This window comes from Ptiloglossa arizonensis, chromosome 14 (assembly GCF_051014685.1).
Source record: "Ptiloglossa arizonensis isolate GNS036 chromosome 14, iyPtiAriz1_principal, whole genome shotgun sequence".
Taxonomy (NCBI): domain Eukaryota; kingdom Metazoa; phylum Arthropoda; class Insecta; order Hymenoptera; family Colletidae; genus Ptiloglossa; species Ptiloglossa arizonensis.
The window spans coordinates 3294345-3304083 of NC_135061.1; the positions used below are offsets into that span (position 1 = coordinate 3294345).

The window sequence follows — 9739 nt, forward strand, 5'->3', positions numbered from 1 at the left end:
TCATATTATTTTCACAAGTAACGTTCAAATATTGCTGAAATCTTATCACAAAATTTCTCAATTGCAAAATCCATAAAAGACTTTAAAGATAAGTCCATGGGACTGATCAAATATACATTTTAATTTTCAAACATCAGATGTAACGATAGCTAGGAATATTTATATTTTATACAACCAGAGGTATGTACTGCTAGGGATTCTTCATGCGTGTTTTTAAGAGAGGTTGGATACGCGTTGGTCTTGTGACACTGTTCTGAGAGAGGTACGAGTTGTGAACGAGCAGAACTTTAATTTTCCAGCAAGGTTTTTATTAAACTACTCAGATTTTAAAGAAGGACAACAAAAATGGTGAATCGCGCAAATATTAAGGATATGATACCGGCTCTGCCGGAAGAGAAAATTGGTAAACATTTCGAAATACAATTATTTGTTAATTTGACATTGCCCCTCCCAATAATGTAATGTTTTTATATGTCTTAAAGAGACATTTATATTATTTCTTTTTTTTTCTCGTTTTCATTTACATATTGTAGAAGTAGTAAATTAGTTATTGTACAAAATACATTTATTAATTTATTTAAAAATTATAATTACATACCCTATATGTGACTTTAAAGAAACACTTTGTTTTTACGTTGCAATACAAAATTTCACATGCAATCAATAAAAATATGTTAAACACACATGTACATAGACTAATGTTTATGCAGTTTAATAGATAATCTCTTGATTTCTTTTTTTATTGTTATTATTAGCATTTTTAATAATTAAAAATAATAATATTAAAAACATTTTAGATATGCTAGCAGCTACAAGTATTCTTCAACAGCAAGCTGCTGATATTAGAAACCAACGGATTACTTGGCATACATATTTACAGTAAGAACTTCATTTTCAGTATTGATTTTAATACTGCAATATCACAAAGGTTAAAACATCAATTTTAGTTGTATTAACATAAGATTTGGAGTTCAGAATTTGTATTAAGTATCTTTCTTTGAATACACTGCTGAGTCACACTACATTGAATATAAAAATAGAAAAAACAAATATATTTATAATAGCATGTAATATTTCACATTTCATAGGTCTCAAATGATATCAAAGGAGGACCATGATTTTATAGTTGCTTTCGATACAAGTGATCCTAATGCCCGAGAAGCAAAATTAAAAGAGGATCCACATCAAGCTGCTAAAACTTTTCTTAATTTACTTGGTCATATTTCAAAAGATCAGACTATTCAGTACCTTCTTACAATGATTGATGATATGCTTCAGGTATATAAAATTATTTAGTATAAAGCAATGTATAACTTGTGTTGTTTAATTTTGTTTAAATAGTCATATTTTAAATATTAGGAAGACCGAAGTCGTGTCGAAATCTTTCAAGAACATTCAAATCGCAAACGAGAATCAATATGGGGACCTTTCTTGAATTTATTAAATAGACAAGATGGATTTATAATGAATATGACTTCTCGAATTATAGCCAAACTTGCTTGTTGGAGTCATGATTTAATGGATAAAACAGACCTTCAGTTTTATCTGACATGGCTTAAAGATCAGTTGAAACTCAGTGTAAGCTGACAGATACATGGTTATTTAAATATATGAATAACTCTTTTGGTACGACAAGTGCCATAACAGAGGTGGCATACATGATCTACTTTTTATAATTATACAAAGCATGTAATTTTTTAAATTAGTGATTTGTATACAAATCCTTAGCCACTGATAAGAAGTATCTCTCATAAAACATAATTTAATGAACAAAAGTACTACATTGATGCCTGTACCAAAATGGTTAAGAACTAAAATATGCATATAAGAAATGAAAAGTTTTTAAAACCTCAAATTAATTGTTTATAATATCGTTAATGCAATATTATGCGCTTTTTATTTACCGCTTAGCTTTTATTTTTGTATAATATAGTTATGTGTGTGCACAAAATAGGTGATGGTTGTCATTATGTATACTATCAAATTTGTTATATTAGTACGCAAATTTGATATAACATACTTCAAATATTAATTTCAAAAATCTTCATAAAGTTACACACTTTTATATTTAATATTATTCATACATCTTCCATACATCTACACATATGTGTCTGTATAGTTGTAAAAGTAAAAATGCATAGAGTACCATGCATTGTAAATTCAACTAACCATAGAACAAATTTAGATGTGTTGCAACTTATATTGCAATGTAAGTCTATGTTGCTTTATACAAAGTATACTCTTGATTTGTACAATAATTTGAAGTTATGAATAAGTCACGCCGGGTTTTAGTTTGACGCTCTTCAGGACACAATCTTGCATGTGGGAGTAGAACAAGGCAACACTATGGACAGGGAGGCAATTGAGCTGCATGAACAATTGAATCCGGTTGGTCTTATAATATCTAATTCTTAATACAGAAATATTACACGACTACATTATTTTAAACTGATATGAAATATAAAATACAAATATGCAATACAAATGGTTTAATATTACACAACGAAATTTAAATACAGAAAATATCAATTTAGTTAATATAAATTTTCTCATATGCATATGAAACTATTCTTGCTTAGAAAGTAAACAATTTATTATGTATATTAATTACATATTTTGCATTTCACAAAAAAAATGTACCTTCCCTACATTTTCAGTATGAACTTTTTGTAAATATAAATCCTTCTCATTTTATGTAGATTTAAATACGTTCACTAATGGTCTTCTTACTTCACTTTTCTTGTGTGCACACATAATTTCACTTCCAAAGTTCTGAGTTGTGTAAGTATGTTTTTAAAGTACTATACATTTCTTCATTTTTATATAGAATAATGAATATATTCAATCTGTGGCACGCTGTTTACAAATGATGCTTCGCATAGATGAGTATCGTTTTGCATTTGTATCTGTTGATGGAATTTCTACTTTACTAAGTGTCTTGACAGGCAGAGTAAATTTTCAAGTACAATACCAACTTATATTTTGCTTATGGGTACTTACTTTTAATCCATTACTCGCAGAGAAAATGAACAAGTATGTATTGCCCCCATTACATGGTTAATTTATGAGAAACATATTATGTTAATATAATATTGAACTTTTATATTTTAGATTTAATGTTATACCTATCTTAGCAGATATATTAAGTGATTCTGTTAAGGAAAAAGTAACGCGTATTATTTTAGCAGTATTTAGGGTAAGTTACATAAAGAAAATATTCTGTCTTTATTACTTTAATTCACTTTTAATATTTCATAGAATCTTATTGAGAAAGTAGAGGATGCACAAGTTGCCAAAGAACATTGTATGGCTATGGTACAGTGGAAGGTGTTAAAACAACTTTCAATATTGGGACAACGTAAATTTGATGACGAAGATATCACTGGTGATATCGAATTTTTAAATGATAAATTGCAAGCGTCTGTTCAAGATTTAAGTTCCTTTGACGAATATTCGACCGAAGTAAAATCTGGACGCCTCGAATGGTCTCCTGTTCACAAATCCGGCAAATTCTGGCGAGAAAACGCTAGTCGACTTAACGAGAAGAATTATGAATTGTTACGTATTTTGGTTCATTTGTTAGAAACTAATAAGGATCCCCTTGTACTCAGTGTAGCTAGCTTTGATGTGGGGGAATATGTAAGGCACTATCCGCGTGGTAAACAGTACGTTTAAACTTCTTTATTCAATAACTACTTTTAAAAATTGCTACTTACCGAACATACTTTTAAATTGTTTTAGTATAATTGAACAACTTGGAGGTAAGCAACAAGTAATGCAACTTTTGGGTCACGAAGATCCTAATGTGAGATACGAAGCTCTTCTTGCAGTTCAGAAACTTATGGTGCACAATTGGTATGTAATTTAAATACATACTATTTTAGTAAGAATACTTATCATTAGTAAGATCGTCTACAGTTAAATGACATATCCGTGATTTTAAAGCCGTAATCCTCAAGTACTGATACGAAGGACTTTATTTGTAGGGAGTACTTAGGAAAACAATTGGAGAAAGAACAAACTGGGTCATCAGGTACTCAGGGGAATAAACCTGGTGCACAAATACCAGCGAAGGCTTAAAATAAACGCGTCAAACATTCTAATTGTAAGTTTCGCTTAAAGTCTGTACATCTTGTTTTCTCTCTGTGTTATTCTTAAATAATCTATTTTTATTGCATATGAAAATTGGTATAGCAACTGCTTTTCTCGAAATTAAGGTTGCATTGTTAAAGAAACATTCCTTCGTATTCCGATGTAGTTGCACGTAGATACAAAAAGTGTATTGGAATAAATTCATCTCGTTTGACATCTCAGACGTACAGATCAGAAAATGTACATAACCGTTGTATAGCATTATCGTCCCAATAATGAGACGAGCGTGTTTATATAGTAATGTTAATGGAATTTGTAATTAAAATGTTTAATGGAATGTTAGAAAAAATAAAGTATTATTATTACTAGAAGATAGTATAAAAAATAAATATGTATTTGAACCATTTTTTATTTCTCCGCGAATGACAATTTCACATTAATATTACACGACGTTAACTGTGTAACGAGATATCGAAAGATGTACGGTATATCAATTTCTCTTACACATTTATCGTCACCGCAAAGGCGACATCTTATTTTTTCACCTAATCTTGCCGCATTTGAAGACACTTCCATTACCGGACCTAACAATGTCCCACATTTTTGACATACTGAAGTCTGAAATATTAATATTGTCATTAATTAATTATTTTATTAGAAACGTGAGAAAGAAAACTTGACAAAATTCAAATCTACCGTAGATTTATCTGAACAATGAAAAAGACGGTCTTGAAGTAGAAACGAACAGCCGTGAGATATTAATGAGTCTCGTTCCATTTCTCCAAATCGGACACCACCACCTCTTCTTCTACCTTTTATGGGTTGTCTCGTTAAAATGTCGACTGGACCGGTACTTCTGACCTGCCATTTGTCTGAAACCATGTGTCGTAATCGTTGATAATGAACAATCCCAAAGAAAATATCGGCAGTCATTTCCCTTCCGTCTATGCCCGAATACATTCTTTCGGTTCCGTAATAATTATAACCGCCACGTTCCAACAATTTTCCAAAATATTCAACCGCTGTTTCATCTTCATTAAATCGGAAGGAAGTTGCATCATGCACCAATCCATGTATAGCTGCTGATTTTCCAGCCATCACTTCGATCATCATGGCTATTATATACATAAATTATAATTTGAATATTTGTATAAATATAAAAACAAACATTTTAAAAAAAAATTAATTTCACCTATTGTCATACGACTTGGGAAACCATGTGGATTAAATACAATATCAGGAATCATGCCAGTTTCTGTAAATGGTAAATCCTCTGCCGACCACTTTTGCGAACAAATACCTTTTTGACCTGCTCTCGAAGCAAATTTATCTCCGACGCTTGGATTACGCTAAAATTTGAATAATCAATTAGTAAGAGTAATATACATTGACTTGTAGGATACAAAATCATATTTTACTAACTGAAATTCGAAAAGTAATGCAAGCTCTACGCGGAATATGACTGTGCAAAGTTCCACAAAGTTTTACATTGTCAACATAAGCATCTTCTTTTCCATGATATTTACCACAAACATATGTTGATTGATCAGCATCATAATAACTGTTCAAATATTAATATCTTATATAAAGTCAATTTAAAATTGCAAGAAACAACGAATATATTATAAGCAACTTACGAATAGTAGACATCACCTTCCTTAATAGTAGTACCTAGTATGGGAAGGCCATCAGTATCCAATTTTTCTGCAAGTTCAGGTTTATCTGGGTTCCGTGCAAAATAACTTTTTTGTTCTTTTAGATCTACAAATTCGGATTTGTAGATCGTTCCATATGCAAAGCCTCTATCGTATGCTGCTTTGTTTATAATCATCGCGTCTTCCATATCGTATCCCTATAAATGTACATATTGTATTGAAAGCATTTTTAAAATTGTATATTATTTTTTACTCACTGTATAAGATATAACAGCAACTATTGCATTAGTACCCATAGAAAAATCATCGAGATTAATCTTGTCGTGATGTACAGGACGAAAGAATGGTGTTGAAGGTGTTTGCAGTCTATATAATTTAGTTTCAGATTGTAGTTGCCATGTATGACACGGAGTACCCATTGTTTGTTTCCCCATCTGAAACATAACAAAATTAAATACCTATTAAATTTGAAGATGAAAACAAATATTTGTAGAATATTTTACCTGACACTGATACATATTTCGTGGACTTTGATTGCAGTCTGGCATTGGGATGAGACTTGCTAAATTACTTAAGAAAGCAGTTTTTGACAATTCTTGATGTGACGTCAACTATAATAATAAATTAAATAAGAACTTGATGAACAATATGAAGCATTGTAAGGGGAAGAAATAATTTATTACTCCTTCATAGGCTTCTTCGGGAGTAACGCAGATATTTAAATAAATTTGTTCAAATGTTCCTATATATTCAATTTTTTTAGCAGCCAAATTCATTACTGGTCTCATCATACGAGCAGGACTTGTAAATAAATATAATCCTGGATATTGAGATGGTACATTCTTTTTCGGTACTAATACTATTTCCATTGTATATGGAACCTAATAATGAATTAAAAATAAGATGATCTAAATTAAATACTCAGTTACAAAAATTTATGATATTATTACCTCTTTTCTTTTTACTTTAAGTATTCTTAGTTTGTCAGTTACTCTAGTAATTATATTATCATCTATTAATCCGATCAACATTCCATCTAGCATTACAACATAGGAATCTTTCCACTTGTCAGCAATCGATAGTGGAATCATTCCAAGGTCCATTAATACAATAGGAATGTTGGATTTTAATTTCGGATCTGGGTGTTTTGTAATGATACAATTCATTGTTAAATGATTAAGAAGACCACAAGGTGCACCATCGGGTGTATGCACAGGGCAAATAAAGCCTATAATTTAATAATTAATAAATTATCATTACCTACTTCTACATTAATCAATTTAAACTATACCCTCTTGAACATTTTTCATGTAAAAGTTCTACAATATATTTGTGATTATAATGAAGTATTACCCCATGCATCTGGCAATAACTGTCTAGCCTCAGTAGTCCTCATTTCTTGGAAAAACGAACCTCTGTGTATTGCACGAAAATGGCTCATATAACGCATTCTGTTAATATTTTCAGCAACAATCGCAAGACCTGTATTTTGCATCAATCCTAAACCTGTTGGTGATCTTAAATTTCCAGTGGATAAGAAATTTTCCATTTGCGATTCAAGAGAATTTCCATGTTTCATTATGTTTAGCATCTCCTCTGCATTGATACATAAAATAATTTTATTTAGATCAACAATATGAAAAACCTGTATATCAGATTTTGAAATACTTACGCACACTTAAAATGTATCTATTACCAGCACTCCTTGAGCGCTTTAAGATGCCCATTTTAAGACCAGTCAGCCAAGCATAGAGCTTTTCCTTCAATACTTGTAAATATAAATGTCCACCAAGTAAGCACTCCTGCATCATCACAGAATCAGCTCCTTCAATGGCACACTTATTATTTGCAAGAGCAAATAGCTTTTTAGTCATAAAAACAAGTAAATAAAATTTATCTAATGGTTCATTAAGGTGAATAGCTATGCAATACCTAGAAATAATACATTTTAATCGTATAAAATAATATGTACTTACAAATATATTTATTAAACTCACTTAATAATAAAGTCACAAACATCTATGTCTGTAGCATCATGTGGCAATTCGAAAAACTTTATTCTAAACATCCTTCCTATATAAGCTTTGCATTGTTCATGACTATGTAAATCTTGTTCGTGTATTGCTCGCAACATATTAAGAATACAACCTTTATAGTAAAGATCATCTTCACAACCAGCTGTTAATGCATTATAAATAAAAATGTCCGAAACATCAACCAAACACTTTAATATTAAAATCAGTGGAGCATAGTACAAAATCTTCCTATATGTGAACATTAACTTAGCAGAACCATCAGTTACATAATGCAAAGTATTATTCTATAAAACATATAGCTTTATAGTAGTATGGTTTAGATTATAGAAAATATTAAATGTTTTATTATACAAAATACATACAGTTGCAGTGTTATCATCGCGTACGCTTCTCAGAAGTAAACCAAGATCACTAAATTGTATACCACGAGCTTTCCACCCTGATCTCCTAATAGCAATAGGATAATTTCTTCTTGTCATTAATAGCATTCTTATTAATCTTTCAAGCCCTTTGATTATGAAATATCCACCCCACTCTTGTTCGTGTTCTCCATGACTAACTAATTCCTTTGGACTCATTTTGTTCAAATGACATCTATTAGACTATAACATCAAATATAAATTAGATAATTAGACTGACTTTATAGGAGAATATTATATACCTTGATCATAATTGGAATATCTCCTAAATCTCTTTCAAGAGCCTCTTGTCTTTTATCATTGATGGACCAACCCAATTTAGCTATAAGCTTTCCTTTGTAAGTACATCCCCGCTGTCGACATTCTGTAGGATAAATTTTATAATTCTTTACTCCAATTGTACCAGTTGGGACAGTAGGTTGATGAATAGATACATCATCGATCCACAGAGTCACTTTGTCTGCATTTGGAAGTTGAATGTAAACATGAGGGTTATCTTGAGCAGCTTCAGACAAGCCATCTTCTAACATATAATTAAAGGAATCTACATGTGGAGAGCCTAAGCTTTGCAGTAACTAAAATACATGTATAAAATAATGATCAATTCGATATTTTCAAAAAATAAAACTCAAGACTAATTTGAAAAAAATGTTGATATTTACAGAATTTTGCTCATCGGGTGGTTTACCGAAGTCTTCAGATGTGTTTGTTAATTTCGGCTCAATCAACATTTCTGTATATTTAAAAGTATAAGAGTGACGATTTTGTGTATAATTCAAACACTATCTAAATGACAAACGAGATGAAATAAATGCATTCTACGCAGGTGGAGTACATGCGGAAAACCATCGATGGTTTCCAACTATCGAACGAATTTCGATGATCGACTTCATTATCGATAAATTTCAATGGTCGAAAGTTCGTGTTATTTCTCAATTGTATGTTATTCATGTTGTGTCCTTTTTTAAGTTAAGCTTTTATTCACCTATTTCGGTTGACATGCTTTAATATTTTTATTTTGAAATTGGAATTTTTATTAACTTAACAATATAACTTTTTCAACCATTTTTTTTAGATCTACTATAGTATAAAAGATACATATGTTTAAGGAGTGTTTTTACCCTAAGAACCGAATCGTAGCTGATAAAAACGTTGCCTAATAATTCTTTTGAGTAATGATACCATTACGTTTCAGTTTTTCACTGTTAGATGGCGATCCATGTGTTATCCACATTGTGCTTACTTAAGTGAAATTTTGTTTGCACCGAGATTATACTATCTTTATATACAATTTTATACAATTAGTACTATTAATATAAGGTATATTTCAATTGAAACTGTTAATCCAGTACGCAGGTTACGCAGTTTTAGAATAATAAGTATATTGTAATAAAAGCAATTATAGTGGGTTAATATTTGAATTAGAATGTATTTTATTGAAACTAATAAATTATATTTAAATTATTGAAGTAGAGCAATGCAAACAAAGGAGTTCAAATAGAATCAAATGTAATCAATAGAAGAATACATATATAAT

General features: G+C 30.5%; 3 protein-coding genes across 8 annotated transcripts in view; 2 read left to right on the forward strand and 1 right to left on the reverse strand.

Annotated features, from left to right (window-relative positions):
- The window catches only part of Hr39 (nuclear hormone receptor FTZ-F1 beta), a 31182-nt gene extending 30918 nt beyond the window's left edge, over nucleotides 1-264 (forward strand). The window contains exon 9 of one of the 2 annotated variants that reach the window (XR_012994009.1): nucleotides 195-264. The gene's annotated coding sequence lies outside the window, so the exon portion shown is untranslated. Of the gene's footprint in view, nucleotides 1-178 lie in introns of both variants that reach the window. The other variant, XR_012994010.1, reaches the window with a different exon arrangement.
- Vhasfd (V-type proton ATPase subunit VhaSFD) lies at nucleotides 242-4481 on the forward strand. 3 transcript variants are annotated; one of them, XM_076326041.1, is made up of 11 exons: nucleotides 242-403; nucleotides 798-879; nucleotides 1089-1278; nucleotides 1360-1578; nucleotides 2293-2388; nucleotides 2828-3033; nucleotides 3112-3196; nucleotides 3259-3665; nucleotides 3742-3855; nucleotides 3987-4105; nucleotides 4195-4481. In XM_076326041.1, the coding sequence occupies exons 1-10, from the start codon at nucleotides 346-348 to the stop codon at nucleotides 4078-4080; spliced, it is 1551 nt and encodes a 516-aa protein (XP_076182156.1). In that variant the 5' UTR covers nucleotides 242-345; the 3' UTR covers nucleotides 4081-4105; nucleotides 4195-4481. The 3 variants fall into 3 exon arrangements, with proteins under 3 accessions (XP_076182156.1, XP_076182155.1, XP_076182157.1); XM_076326040.1 differs by having other exon boundaries at nucleotides 3987-4481; XM_076326042.1 differs by lacking the exon at nucleotides 2293-2388 and having other exon boundaries at nucleotides 243-403; nucleotides 3987-4481.
- A 2-nt stretch (nucleotides 4482-4483) lies between these two features.
- Nucleotides 4484-9044, reverse strand: Rpi135 (RNA polymerase I subunit Rpl135). 3 transcript variants are annotated; one of them, XM_076326037.1, is made up of 16 exons: nucleotides 8865-8976; nucleotides 8637-8725; nucleotides 8445-8566; nucleotides 8146-8385; nucleotides 7745-8067; nucleotides 7420-7679; nucleotides 7101-7343; nucleotides 6698-6975; nucleotides 6431-6628; nucleotides 6251-6358; nucleotides 6005-6181; nucleotides 5730-5944; nucleotides 5515-5653; nucleotides 5285-5441; nucleotides 4789-5207; nucleotides 4484-4710 (listed from the first exon to the last, which is right to left on the reverse strand). In XM_076326037.1, the coding sequence occupies exons 3-16, from the start codon at nucleotides 8451-8453 to the stop codon at nucleotides 4501-4503; spliced, it is 2976 nt and encodes a 991-aa protein (XP_076182152.1). In that variant the 5' UTR covers nucleotides 8454-8566; nucleotides 8637-8725; nucleotides 8865-8976; the 3' UTR covers nucleotides 4484-4500. The 3 variants fall into 3 exon arrangements, with proteins under 3 accessions (XP_076182152.1, XP_076182150.1, XP_076182151.1); XM_076326035.1 differs by having other exon boundaries at nucleotides 8445-8777; nucleotides 8865-9044; XM_076326036.1 differs by lacking the exon at nucleotides 8865-8976 and having other exon boundaries at nucleotides 8637-8753.
- Nucleotides 9045-9739: the final 695 nt, after the last annotated feature.